General features: G+C 41.8%; 1 protein-coding gene across 2 annotated transcripts; it reads left to right on the plus strand.

Moving 5' to 3' along the window:
• Nucleotides 1–348: 348 nt before the first annotated feature.
• Nucleotides 349–14,458, plus strand: LOC113589894 (uncharacterized). Of its 2 annotated transcripts, XM_081712954.1 has the most exons (11): nucleotides 349–682; nucleotides 1,118–1,417; nucleotides 1,602–1,886; nucleotides 2,033–2,320; nucleotides 4,004–4,084; nucleotides 4,254–4,283; nucleotides 5,425–5,730; nucleotides 5,927–6,220; nucleotides 6,369–6,641; nucleotides 7,522–7,547; nucleotides 13,703–14,458. In XM_081712954.1, exons 1-11 carry the CDS (start codon nucleotides 595–597, stop codon nucleotides 13,712–13,714), a joined length of 1,983 nt encoding a protein of 660 aa, XP_081569080.1. In that variant the 5' UTR covers nucleotides 349–594; the 3' UTR covers nucleotides 13,715–14,458. The 2 variants fall into 2 exon arrangements, with proteins under 2 accessions (XP_081569080.1, XP_026885562.2); XM_027029761.3 differs by lacking the exon at nucleotides 7,522–7,547 and having other exon boundaries at nucleotides 350–682.
• Nucleotides 14,459–15,220: the final 762 nt, after the last annotated feature.

Raw genomic sequence — 15,220 nt, forward strand, 5'->3', positions numbered from 1 at the left:
CTCCCTTTCGTGGAGATTCAGCAGAACCCTTTGCTTGATTTATGGACAGTTACTGGCCTGTAAAGTTACTGTCCAATGCTATGAAGGAGACATGGAATTGAAAGGCGATGACTGTAGCAATAATGGTTTTTACGTGAATTTTAAACTTCATACGTATTAAGTCATTATCAAAGTAATTACATGCATTATCATCAGTAGGAATCGGAGCTAAGGTAAGAAACGGGACTATCAAGAGACCTTTTTTAGAAATAGGCTGTTAGACGTTTTTCACTTCCCTTTTTGGCAGTGATGTTGCTCGGTTGTTTATTCTGGGCTCGAGTCCCCAGTGGTTTGAGCCCAGGCACAACATGTTTTTCCTCTTCAGCAGCCAGAGTTGAGTGTAACGATAGTCAGGGGTTACAATTTTATCTGCTATAATTAAGCGCAAGACTGACTTAAAAAGAAAACAACAACTTTATTCTAAATAATCTTGGAGCGAAACAACTAAAGCATGGGAGATCCAAAGATTACATTATAATTTGCAGTGATTTCTTTGCGCGATACTTCTAGTTCGCTGAACTTTATAAAAATCTTTCTGTCCTTGGATGTAACTGAATGGATGTAAATGTGCTGGTTTTCTCCTTAGACATGAATAGCTACAGAACCCTCGTGTTCTCCATGTTACTTCTGCAGATCTCTGTCAGTAAGTCCATCAAACTGAAGTCTGTCTTGTATCAGTACATACTGAGTCATTAAGATGGTTCAGTTAGAGAATACATGTTTTCTGCTTTCTTTTCGCAGTTATTCTATATATTATTAATGTTTGGTATTTTTAGTGATGTTAATAGTTTTATTGGATAGTGTGTTGGGTGGGGTAATATTATTTGTCATGCTGTCTGTGATGTTCAGGTTCTTCATGCCTAAATGTAATTTGTTTTTCTCCAGTATCTCTAACATCAGCTTTCTGATCTATATACTCAGTGATGCTCATCGTCTCTATTGCACAGACACACGTTTAATGCATACGTTTGTTATAATAGATTCACCCAGTTGTATGAACATCTGTGTGATGTGTAACTGAACACACAAAGTACTAAAGTGCCGTTTGTGTGTGTCTAAGTGCTTTGATGTTCTCCAGTTCTTCCTCAACAGATTATAGAGGTGAAGCAGAATGAAGCTGCTACTCTCCCCTGTAATCGGATATGTTCTGGTCTGGTCACATGGACAGTGTTCCTGAAAAGACGCATAACCCCATATGTTGTGGCTGAGTGTAACCAGACATCATGCCAGTTCAAGAAGAGATTTAAAATGTCCCATGATCAGTACCTGAAGGGAGATCTCTCCCTCACCATCACTAATGTTGATGTCAGTAAGAGGACAAGGTACAAATGTGAGTGCGATGGTGTAAAGATCTGTGATGTGAGATTACGTCTTGAACGTAAGTAATCCTTTACTAGAACAATCGTGTCCTGTTCATATATCAAATGGAACAGTGGGTTAGCACAGTCTCAGTCTTTATAAAACTAGATATAGTGTGACTTTTGAGGAGTGTTGGAGACTGTATTGCTGCAACATGTTCATACATGTAAAGACATTAAATATACTTGTTTCTGTGTGTCCAGCTCTCAGTTTGGCTGTACATGTGAAGCGTGGACAATCTCTCATCATGGATGTCCCAGTGTCAGACCTAATTTGGTTGTTTTTTACTGGTGATGCCAGTCAAAACCATGTCAGACTGTGTGCCCTTTACACATATGAAAAAGTTAGTTCTAACTTTTGGAATGAATATGAGAATAGAGTGTTCTCCAGTACCGGTTTCCAACTGAGGGAGCTGAAAGAGTCTGACAGTGGCCTTTACTCCATACAGAGTGATTTTTTCAGTGAAGTCTTCAGAGTGAATGTAAACGGTACGCCTTGGTTTGAGTTTACTGTCTCTCAGTGTAGACTGCTGTTCAGTCAGAGATGTGCTTTCATAATTTATAACATTTTTATTAAAAAATGTAGAATTTTTAATTTTTAAAGGGTTTATTGTCTTTGCTTGTTTTCTCCTCAGCTTCCAGTATCCAGCCTGGAGTAACTCTTACCCTGAAATTGCCTTCATCCGCATGGCTGGGTTTTGCAAATGTGTCAGTTAATAAGGCTGATGATGACACTGCAAACTCTGTCAGGATGTGTGACATCTTAATGTATGATACAGAATGTATCTCTGAGTATGAGAAGAGAGTGTCGTTAAGTTTGAGTCTGCAGCTCAAGGAGATGAAGGAGTCTGATAGTGGCGTTTACACCCTATGGGACATGAGGAATGATGAAGTCATTGCTACATACACAGTGAATGTTAATGGTAGGTCTTGATTTGATGTTACTGCCTCTCGATATAACCTATGGTGAGGGGAATGTTGGTCTATGTAATTATAAATATATTAAATACATAGACTAAATAATAAATACACCACATAAATATATATATTTTTGATCCATTTAACTGAAATCCATTAAAATAGTTTGGCCATTTTGTCTTCTTAGGCTCAAGTTCAAGTTCAAGTTTGGTTTATTCGTCACATACATAGTCATACACAGTATAACTCGCAGTGAAATGGTGGAGAGTGCTCTGTCCAAACTGAGGAAAAGAAAACAGGGGTGCATGAGCTGGAAGTGGCTGTGCAGTCGTAGGTGTACAGTGAGTAGAGCAGGGGGCTTAGGACACAACCCTGAGGAGCTCCAGTGCTGAGGGTGAGGGTGGATGAGGCGCAGTTGCCCACCTGTACTGATTGTGGTCTGTCTGTTAGGAAGTTGGAGATCCAGTCGCACAGGTATGTATGCAGTCCTAGATCCCCCAACTTAGTAGTGAGTAGGGAGGGGATGATAGTGTTAAATGCTGAACTGTAGTCGACAAACAGCATTTTAACATAAGTTCCCCTCCCTTTGTCCAGGTGAGTCAGTGTAGTTATCTTACCGTGTAGCTGTACTCATGCTAAGCACTACTGCACATGAAAATAAAATATAAGAATATGTGACATACCACCATTGGAAGGATCCTAGTCTAGGGCTTAGCATAAACATAGGCTATAGCAGCATCTAAGATTATAACAGTACTCACATGATCAGTAAGAGATTTCCTATTTTAGCACCTTTTGTGTTCTCGTGGATGTATTTGTATTTCATGAGTCATAAGTCTTAATGGCTGCTTTGCTGCAAGGGGGACAAATAAAACAACCGGGGCATATATTCCTTCAAAGGAATGGAGGACGGGAAAATGGGAAAAGAGAGATCCAAGGACACCACGGGAAGAATGGCAGCCCTGATGCCCTGGGGAAAACCAAACTAAAACTTCCCAAACAAAAAAACAGAAAACAGGGAAGAACTGTAACGGCTATGGGGAACTTTGGCAGAGGGGACAGATTTGAGGGGGAAAACTGGAGAGGGGAGGGGACGTGTAAAAACACGAACACCCTCGCAGTGCAGAAGCAAGGTGTAGCATGAGGGCTCGCAGACCTCAATACCCAAAGTTACTGCCTCAGAGCTTGGCTCAGAACTTTAGCAAAGACACAGCACTGACCGACTGGGTCACAGGGCTTATATAAGGTCTAGCCCAGCTGTTGGACATTAAGTCTGATTGGTAGCGTGCCTGACTCGAGGCCTCCCTCTGGTGGCCAGAGGGGGCTTCAGCCTGGCACCGACCCCTACAGAGTGGTCATGATCCACCATGTTTTATTAGTGTTAATCTGGGATGTTTAGCTATAGTCTCGATCTGAACTCTCTCCCTTTAATGACACTCTCTTTGCTTAGCCACCACTTCCATCCATGACTCCTGGCCTGATTACAATGACTTTTATCCCATAGTCCCATTATCTCACAGTCCAGTCGGCCTGCAGACCATGCTTGGCCACACACCCAATGCCACTATGCTGTCAGTTCACTAACAGCCTTTGAAATGTTGTTGTATTTGATTAAATGATTTTGTTTATATTTTAGCCAGTTTAATAAACAGGACATTTTGCTTTCTACTGTCTACTGTCTACTTTAGATACACAGTCAAGCCAGGTCGACAATGCTGTGACAACTGCGCGAGAAGTCATTCCTACACATACAGCAACCACAGTCACTGGTAAGCGTAGTCTTGGATTTGAGTTTACTGTCTCTCAGTGGACATTAGCGTTTAATCAGGGGTATGGTTACATAATCTTTTTGTAAAAACAACCGCCATAGCAATATTTTTCACAGAAATATTGTAAATAAATTTGGTCAAATTACATTTTTATTATTTTCCACTGCAGGAAACAATGACTGGGATCCTTCTAATAGTGGTATGTCATTTTCTTATATTTAATTTTCATATTGTGCTGTAGATGTATCTTATCACGAATACAGTTAAAAGCCATAATAACTTTTAAGATTATAACAATGCTCAAATGATTTGTTCATTTCCTGTTCTAACACATTTTGCATTCACTCTTAGATAAAGAGTGTTCTAGTGTTCTCTGTCCTTAACCTGAGAGGGTTATGAAATTATTCTTTAACCTGAAGATTTTGGGGGTTCTTCCCTCAGCAACAAGGGGATGTTTAAATTTGTACCTACAAAATGTAATAATCTTTGTTGTCTGATATTTGAAAGGTCATAAAATAATATTTTTCATGTTGTAAAAAATATCTGAAAATTTTAGTTCTGCACCGTATGCTTTAGAGGATGCTGGAAACAAAGCAAGAAGAACAAATTTGTGAAAGTTCTTAATATTTTGGAAACATAGGTTAATTATAAAGGGCCTTGATTGTAAAGTTTTACATAACTGATAGTTATATGTTTAATTAACTTGCTAATGATAATTATTCATATATAATTTAAAATCTATTACAAAACATTTACACCACAACCACCAACTCTTTTTGGAACTTTAGTGTTTTTTACAGTTTAAAGCTATTAATGTTGTAGTAGTGAGAGTCAGTTAACTATTGCAAGTGGGTTTTACTCAGAACATGGAACAAGTGTAACATTAGGAGGCAGGATGCAGCGGCGAGCTGTTGTTCAAACAAACATAGACGTTTGTCAACACAACAAAGAATGAAACTAAAACACGAATGGCACTACACTAGCAGACAAAGCACAATAGACAGCTGAACACAATCAAGCACAGTCAACACCAGAGGATCGTGTACAACATGGGGTCTATCACTGACAAAGAATGACAATCAAATAGGGCTCTAAATACACACACTAACAAGGACGACAACTAAGGACAGATGTGACACCCGACCAATTAACATGATAGGGGCTTGATAATGGAGACACACACACACACACACACACACACAGAGGGGTCTAGTAGGAGGGTGTCAACAAGTAACTGGAGGTTTTGTGTAACTGAACACACAATACAAATGTAAATGAACACAAAATAACAAATACAAAAGTGCTGTTTGTGTGTGATTAAGTGCTTTGTTTTTCTGCAGATGCTCATCCTAGAGTGTCCCAGATTGTTATAGAGGTGAAGCGTAATGAGACTGCAACTCTCCCCTGCAGTCAGACGTGTTCTAGTTCGGTCAGATGGACTGTGTTCCATATGTTTCATAGTGTTCTGGCCTATTGTCATGAGAAAACATGCCGATTAAATGTCGAGGGATTTCAAATGTCCCATGACCAGTACCTGAAGGGAGATCTCTCCCTCACCATCACTGATGCTGATTACACTAAGAGTGGCCGGTACACCTGTGAGTGTGACCATGTAAAGATCTGTGATGTGAAACTACGAATTGAACGTAAGTAATCCTTTACTGGGACTGTCCTGTGATGTTCATATTTCAGATGGAACAGTGGGTTATAATAGTCTGAGTCTTTATAAAACTAGATATAGTGAGAATTCTGAGGAGTGTTGGAGACTGTATTGCTGCAAAATGTATATATAAAATTAAATAAAAGAATCGATGTTACGCATACTTGTTTCTTTGTGTCCAGCTCTCAGTTTGGCTGTTCATGTGGAGCGTGGACAATCTCTTGTCATGGATGTACCCGTGTTAGGCCCAGTGGAAGTGTTTTTTACCAGTACTTCTGATGCCAGTCCAAACCCTGTCAAACTGTGTGACATTGAAGGACATAGAATTTGGTGTAACTGGAATGAGTATAAGAACAGAATGTCCTTCAGTTCCAGTCTGCAGCTGAGGGAGCTGAAAGAGTCTGATAGTGGTGTTTACACCATACAGGATGCGGTTTCCAAGGAAATCTTGGCAACATACAGAGTGAATGTAAATGGTACGCCTTGGTTTGAGTTTACTGTTTCTCAGTGTAGACTGCTGTTCAGTCAGAGATGTGCTTTCATAATTCATAACATTTTTTTATACAAAATGTAGAATTTTTATTTTTAAAGGGTATATTATGTCTTTGCTTCTTTTCCGCTCAGATTCCAGTGTCCAGCCTAGAGAGACCTTTACCCTGCAATGGCCTTCATTTGTGCTAGTGATATATGTGTCATTTAGCAAGTCTAATGATGACATGGCACACCCTGACTGGATGTGTATGATTACAAGGTTTGGTACTGACTGTAATGAGAAGAGAGTGTTGCTCAGTTCCAGTCTGCAGCTCAAGGAGATGAAGGAGCCTGATAGTGGCGTTTACACCATACGGGACATCTGGAACGATGAAGTCATTGGTACATACACAGTGACTGTTAATGGTAGGTCTTGATTTGATATTACTGCCTCTCAAAACAAATTACTGTGAGGGAAGTGTCGATGTCTATGTAATATATATACCAGCTTTTGTATGCGGAGCAACATTGAAGGCTTTCTTGTAATCAATCCAGGTGGTGCACATGTGGGTCTATCTGGTGTTAAAGTCTTAAGAGACTATCCACCGGTAGCTGGTGCTTGGCACCTCTGGTGTTCTTGGCAATGCCTTTCTGGGCCCTTTCATGTATTGAGCCCTTTGCCTACTCATCTTAACTTCACTAGTGCCTGACAGGAGCTTCCATGATATGCAGAAGCAGGTTATCAGCCGGTAGTTGGATGGAACTGCCCGTTTCTTGGGGTCCTTTAGGATCAGGATCAGTTAACCATTCAGGGTGGGTTGCATCCATTTGCAGCTGGTTCATCTGTGCTGCCAGATGCTCATGGAGTGCAGTTAAATTTTTTAGCCAGATCTACACACTTGAGACCCTTTCTTGGATATTTGCTAGTGTGATGGTTACTGGATCCTGTTCAGAGAGGCTGCTGTATGTGATGGTCCAGTGAAAAGGCACATGGGTTTGTCTTAGGTTAGGATGCAAAAGGAGGTGTTTATTCAATCCCGGTGCTCTAAGTGAAGAAAATGCAAATTTGCCCACTCAAAAGAAAAATATTTACAAATATATGGCAGTGCACAAAAATACTCATAATCAATTACAGATCTTGATTAATTTTTCAAACTCCCACACTTAATCCAACTCTCTTTAAGTCTCCTTCACTACTAATAGCAGGCCTTATATAGTGGTGTGCCATCGCTTCCCATTTTTGGGCGGGAAATTCAACTATAAAAGCACACCAATCAAAAGTTGTTTTTTTTCTCCTTGAATGAAGACATGGCTGCCTTTCTCTGGAAACTAGTAAGTACTCTTCCTTTCTAGTTTAATTCTAATTTATGTAAATAAAACATATTTTGTTACCCATCATTCCTGGCCGGACATAAAACACTTAAACTGCACGCTAAGGAAACATACATTATAAGAATACATTAGTGTCCCAGTAGTTCCTGTTCATCATGCAGGTTTTCTTCATCTCCTCTGTAGACAGTTAAGTTAATCATTATTAAAGGTTATTTAAATAAGCATGTGTTTCTTAGTTTATATATTTAAATATCCATATTAAATCAAAGGCATATTAATACATTTAGATGTCTATATCAAATGTCTTTTCATATATATTGTGGTGGAGGGCATCTCCATCACATCACATTACTTCAGTTGATGGAAGGGAGTCAAAGACACTTTCTCAGCAGCTCTGGACAATTAATCTGCTAACATGTTGGAAGAACCAGTCCTGTATTTAGCAGTATATTTAAAAGGTTGCATAGAGATGCCACTTGGTGATTCTAACATTTGAGTCCTTCATTTTGTTCAACTACACGAGCTCAGCGGTATGCTTCCAGTCTACCCTAAAGGTAGTATCTTAGAGTCCAGTGCTCACTTCACCAGCAGACGCTCCTCTTCAATTGTGGATTATCGAGTCTTTCAAAGACACTCGGGCTGATGAAAGCCACTGGTCATCATTCCTCTCCATCTTCCTGCAACAACATGGCCCCCAGTCCTATACTTGAGTCATCGATTTAGAGAATATAAGGCCGGGAGTCTGCAAAACCTTGTCTTCACATAGAGCCTCTTTCAGGTCTTCAAATGCCTTTTCACACCTATCTGTCCACTTTATAATTCCTGGTGCTGATTTCCTTGTGAGGTCAGTGAGAGCTTCTGCTCTGGTGGGAAAAGTGGTATAAATGTCCAATGCCACCCCACCAGACTCAGGAAAGATTGAAATCTCCTCTTTGTTGTGGGTACAGGAATTGACTGTATGGCTTCAACCTTCTCCACTTGATGTCGCACCAGTCCATCACCTAGCACATATCCCAGGTATGATTTCCATTTCTGAGCAATGACACATTTCCCTGGGTTAATGGTTAATCCAGCTGTCTGGATCCTATGAAGCACATCCTTGAAAAGTGACAGATGTTCCTGCCAGATGTGGATGAAGAGGGCCACATCTGTAATGTTGAGGAGGCAGAGCAGGATGCGGGGACAAGTCGCATAAAACCGATACATACATTTATTAGTGCACACAACAAAGACGACGTAGCTCACAGACTATCGGGGTTAAACATCCACAACATCCATGACTAGACAAGAGACTTATATATGCACACAATAATGACACAGAACAAGGATCAGGTGAAATAAGAGAGGGAGTGACCATGCAAATACACACTCACACACACACACACACACACACACACACACATACACACACTCACACACATGAAAACTTCAAGGGGGAGGGGCCATATCATGTAAGAACCCCTCTCCAACGGTGTGTCGGCGCACCTGCCTTATCAGGCTATGGCCCCAAAACGGATGCCAAACTGCGAGGCAGGAGGACCAAGTGACCTGATACAGGCCAGCGTGAGCAGGACAGAGGGAAGGGAGTCTGGGACTAGGATAATGACAAACACAAGGCTGGACACATTAACGGTGACATGCACAGACACAAAGGAGGACAAAGTGAATGGTATACTGTCCTCCCTAGCAAACAGTTCAAGACTGTTTACTTCTATTTAGTGTGTATTGAGTAAAGATGCAGACTCTGGAACTAATTGAAGAGAAGAGCCGGTCTCATCTTTATTCTGAGCTCAATGTTACAAAAGAAGCGTTGTCTGGAGAACGTCTAACAGTCTCAGGTGGGCAACCTTTTATACTTTTTCTTCAAGGACCCTTACATCACCATTTTTATTTTTATTTTTTCATAAAACTTGTCCAGGTTCCACTATTGTTCTCCAAACGTTATTCAATATATGCAAATTGATATTCAATACTTACACCAACCGGTTCTAGGTACCATTATGTTCATCCTGAACTACTTCTATTTTTTAAAAGGTGTCCTATTCTATATCACCGGATGCCTGTATTGGTTCTTCTGGTGATGTCCATATTGTTTCTTCTGCTTGACTGGGATGTCCCTTCCTTGAACCCAGGCTCCCCCCTTGCCTGAGGCCCCTAGAGGCCTGTTAAAGAGGCCTCCTGAGGATTTACACTGCAGCCTACAGAGGCCTTTCCTGCATAAAACCAGTTTATTCTGGACCTTCCATACATTTCTGCTTACAATATCATTTTATTACCTCAATACTAAGGGTGACGGGGACAGGTACTGTGACACAAACAGGTATATACACAAAATTACACGACAAATTTTGAAAAAGTCTGGGGAAGTCTGCAGGAACCCCACCCTGTCCCAAAGTTGTCAGCTGGGTTGAAGTCCGACTGGCCTGTAGGGGACCGTTTCCTCACCAGTTCGGGTGGTGGTGGCTTTCCTGGCTTAGGCGCGAACTGGCCAGGAGGCGTACCAGCTGTTTTGCCTCTCTCTGGGGTGTGCACAGGTGACGCTTCCCTCTTGCCTTTACAAGGCTTAGGCATAGGTGCACAGGCTCTGGGGCTGTGTTCCTTAGGTAAGGGAGTGTCATGATGAGATGATGACATTGCCTCTCTGTGAGTCACACGGGGCAGCTTACTGGCTCCAGAGCAGGACACCCTGGGCAGAGCCTTGGGTGCCGGAGGCTCATCACTCTTGGAGTCTGCTGCTGTGGTGTCCATAACAGAGGGAGGATCCTTATGGAGGACTTCCTCCACCTCCATCAATGGATCCCCCACACAGTCGAATTCGGAGTCCGACTGGAAACTAGTGTCGCTATACTCCCTACTCTCTCCATGATCTGCATAGCTCTCCTGGTAGTCCATATAGGGATTGTAGGACCCTGCTGAGTCCAACTCTGGGTACTGGTCATCACCGTACCAGTCCCGGTAGTCCACTTTAGGTTTGTAGGACTCCGCAGAGTCTGACCCTGGACCACACTCAGGGCCCCCCCCCAAAATCCTCCTGCAGCACTCTCCCCTTTTGTGAGAGTCTGGAGTGTGCCCAAGAGCATGGAGGGTTTCCCCAAGAGGGCTATGGGAGGGCATTTATGTCCTTTCTTCCCCTTCCTCTTTTTGCCTTTTGTCGCAGGCATCCTTCAGTGGTCTATGTTTCTGTTATGTTGAAGATGCAGAGCAGGATGCGGAGACGAGTTGCATAAAACTGAGACATACGTTTATTTGGACACACAAAACAGACAATGTAGCTCGCAGGCTATCGGGGTTAAACATCAACAACATCCATGACTAGACAAGAGACTTATATATGCGCACAATAATGACACAGAACAAGGATCAGGTGAGAAACATGAGAGGCTATGACCATGCAAATACACACACACACACACACACACAGGAGAAGAATTCAAGAGGGAGGGGCCGTATCATGACCTGATCTAGCTATGCTGCTGAATTGTCTGCTGTACCCTCCATAGCCTTGTCCATTAATCACTGAAATATTGCTGGCACCCTCTGTGGGCCAAATGGCATCACCATAAACTGGAGCATGCCATACAGTGTTCTGAAAGCAGTTAGTTCTTTTGCTTCCGATAATAAAGGTACCTACCAGTACTCCTTGTTCAGATGGATGGTGTCAATGTATTTGGCAATACCCAGTCTTTCAATCATGTAATCAAGTCATGGCAATGGGATATTCTCCTTGAGATGGACCTTGTGTTGGACCATGGTGGTATATCCAGGCTTCTCTGTGAAGAGTAACAGGTCCAGGAGATTTGTTACATGCTCTTGTTCTGTCAATAAGTGAGACAGATCTGCATGCTGTCCTGTTGGTTGAGTGGGGAAATACTGCTCTTTCACTGCTCATACCATGAGTTGCTGCACTGTTTTGGTACCTCTATGATACTCTTTCAATAGTTTGATGTGGAACTTTTGATACTTCTTGCTCAACTCAGGCATAAAAGTTCATACATCATCGGACCCATTTCCTGGTGATTTTGTACAGTCCATGCCACTTTGTCAGCAGCTTGCATTTGCTAGTAAGCAGTAACACCTCCTGTCCTGACTTGAAATCTTGAGTGTGGGCTTTCTGACCATATCAGGCACTCTGTCTGCTCTGTGCCTTCTGCAGATTCTCCTGGGCCAGTGCTGTCATTTCCTCTAGCATCTCCCTCAATTGTGTTACACTGGTCACCACATTCTGTCCAGTGGCCTTGAAATCCTCCCACTGTTCTCTCAGAAGGTCCAGTGGGCCCCTTATATATTAGCAGTAGATCATGGCTGAAGTTGTAAGGTCCTTGACTCCTTCTTGCAGTAATGAAGACCTCAGCCAGCTGTGCTGCCTGCTCTGTGGTCTTGGGGCTTTGGTCCTTGATCCACACCTCCATCTCTATGTTTACCATTCACAGGAATTGCTCCAAGATCATAATCTTGGATATCTCCTTTGCTAATTTCTGCCCTGGTCTGACCCATTTAGAAAACAACTTCTTCAGGCAGACATACAGTTCAGGTGGTGTCTCTTCAGGCTAGACCTTCATTGCACTAAACCTCTGGTGGTATGTCTTGTTATTTTATGCTAGACAAGAAAAGGAGCCTTGACTTTCTCAAAATCATGAGCCTGCTCACTGTGCAACTTCATTACATTGCTGAAGTGTGATGGAAAAAAAAGATGTCTTGGTGATTGTTGACAAATTTTCCCATTGGACAGAAGTGTATCCAACAGAAAGGGACACTGCTAGTGTTGGACTTCATTCCTCATTGGTGCCTTCCTGAACAAATTGAGTCAGACTAAGGAATTTTGAAAATAAACTGGAAATTGCAGACCACAAGCTTCAGGAGAGATGGAACATGGACAAAAAGTGTCATCAATTAACTAAACTAATTAACTAAACTCCACAATCATGGGGTAAAATGGACTGAAGCCCTACCTGCTGTAGGCAGGTAGGCAATATAAAGGCAACCAGCAACAAAACAATAGTCCTGAGTCCCTCCTAAATCATTATCGGGAGAAAAATGATGGTCCCAGGAGTGATTGACCTCAGACAAGCAGATGTTCACTTACCATAAGACTCACTCCTTAAATACTGTCAGGTTCTAAGCTAAGCAGTACAGGGAGCTCAGTCAGGACCATGATGTCTGGTTCCCTCCCGAAGACGGTGGACATGATACTATTCCAGGTCAATGGGTCATGGTGAGGAAACACAATAAACAGACTTTAGAACTGTAATGAATTCCACGACCCACACTCATCCCAGTACTGCCATGCCTACCTCTTCCCACCGACATCTTCGATCTGTTTTGCCAGAGTACTACACCTAATGACTATTCTCTCCCTTACTACCCTCCTATTTAATCTCCCCTTGCTCATACACTCGTTGCGAGGTATTGCCATTCTCTTGTCACATACAGAGCCTTCCATGTACATGTTTGTCTTCCAGGTTGCCAAATCCTGCATTTATTACAGACCTTGTCTCCTGCCTGACCCTTGGATGCCTTCCAGACTCTGCCTTGTGTTTTCGACCTCGGACTGACCTGACCAAGATTACCTGCCTAAATCCTCTTACCTGACTTGGAAAGCTCCAAGCCCTACAACCTCTCCCTCCGGTTCCTACCTGCCCCGTAAACTAAATAAAATCTCTAGCAGTTGGATCCTCTCCATAGTGTGTGTGCCTTCATTACAAGCACCTAGGTTGGATGGTCCTTTCAGGTTCTGTTAGTTACAGATTCTGCTGTTAAGGAAAGAAAACATGGACACGTTTCTCACTGTAAAGCTGTACCTGCTAATCAGAACTGAGCATTAGGGACAGTCAGGGGAGGGTGAGAGAAACACTCAGAAAATGCTGTGGTCTTTAGGCCATGGGTGCCACCCCTGCAGATGAAGATTTCAACTCACTCTGTGGAAACACAACAGCTATCTCCTATGGACATATTATTTGGAGAAAGCAGGGAAAACTAACAGTTGTTAGAAACCAGTTCAAAAGTGATCAGGAAAAAATGAAGGAAAAAGCTTGAATAATTTAGAATTACTGTAGCAGTGATGAACAGTTCACTGTGCACATTTCTCTCTCTCTCTCTCTGTTTCTCTTTCTGTGTTTCTCTGTCTGTCTATCTCTCTCTCTCTTTCTCTGCTACAGATAAGGAGCTGATTGAGATGCCATGATGTAGCCTGGTGTCTGAAAGCCCAGTTTGCAAGGTGAACAACAAGCTGATTTCCTGATAACCATTGAGGACTTGTAGGATCTTTTGTGCCACAATGTGAAATTAGGAGTATCTAGTGTTTGTCATCTATGATATTGTCCTCATTATTGCATGTCTGCTACTAAAACTAATGGTGTCATGTCTGTACTCATAGCAAGATCATCTGAAATTGGTGTAATCTATTTTAGCACAGTGAGGTAATAAAACGATATTGTAAGCAGAAAAATGCAAATGGATTAAAATAAACTGGGTTTAGGTAGAAAAAGGCCTCAGTAGGCTTCAATGGAAGGCTTCAGAAGGCCTGTGTTAAGCCTCTAGAGGCCTCAGTCAAAGGCCTCGGTCAAGTTGGTACCGGAATAAACAATATTGCCACAATGGGCACCAGGTGGTTTGAATGAGATCACGTAAAAAAAAGAAACGAAAAAAAGTTTATGGTTGGATATAATGGTACCAAACTCTAATTTGTATAAGTAATGAATATCAGTTTGCATATAATAAATAATGCATGGTTTCGACATAATGGTGGAAATGCTGAAAAGTACTACGTTAAAAAATAAAAGCGGTTATGTAACTGTTCTTGAAGAAAGTTTATAATGATCGAGTCCTCCTCGGACTTTGAGACATTCTCTGGACTATGCCTCATTTGTACGTTATATTGAACTGCAAATAAACCTGCTATTCTCCTCAATTAATTCTTGAGTTTGCATTTTCATTTTTCTGTTTGAGTTTACTTAATAATATTACTGGAATTTGGGAAAAAATAAGGAACCACAACAGAATGCAGAATTGAGGTTTGACCATGTAGATTTTTGTCTAGATAGTTTTTGTTGAAGGGCAGGTTTGCCTGGCTAGCACTCCTGCGTAGGTTGACTCTCCATGGTGTAGGTTAACTAAACTTGTTTTTTTATTCACCCTTATGGATAATCAGAGGGGGAATTGAAGGAATCCATATGCATTTGTTTTATTTTGTGATTATTTTGTGATTAATTTTAATTGTTTTATATTTATATTTCTGTGCCTTTCTGAAGGTCTCTGTAACTCTTCTGTGCCATGGTGTCTGCTTGTGAGGTATCAAGGTCAGGAGGTGATAACTCCCATGCCTCATCCACCCCTCTTCCTATATATCCCCCATATCCCCCTCCTGCCTCCTGCTTCTTAGGTTTGATCTCACTCCTGTGATGTACTGACCGGCTAGTGGTAGACTGGCACCCTTCTTTCTTTCTAAGAAAAAAAACTGATCCACAGTTTCTATATGCACACAAATAAACATTGAGACTGCAGATCAATACAGGCTCATAACTCTTTATTGCCAAATTTGTAGAATTCCTAACAGGTTACTCCATCCAATCAGGTGTTCTCTGTTTTTAAATGAGCATTCAGTGATCAAATGCTGGGAGCATGCACTCTGAGGCCCCTCAGAGCTGAGTGCCAGCTTTTCCCATGGTGAGAGAGTG

This window comes from Electrophorus electricus, chromosome 1 (genome assembly GCF_041902795.1).
Source record: "Electrophorus electricus isolate QZ-2024a chromosome 1, ASM4190279v1, whole genome shotgun sequence".
Lineage (NCBI taxonomy): Eukaryota > Metazoa > Chordata > Actinopteri > Gymnotiformes > Gymnotidae > Electrophorus > Electrophorus electricus.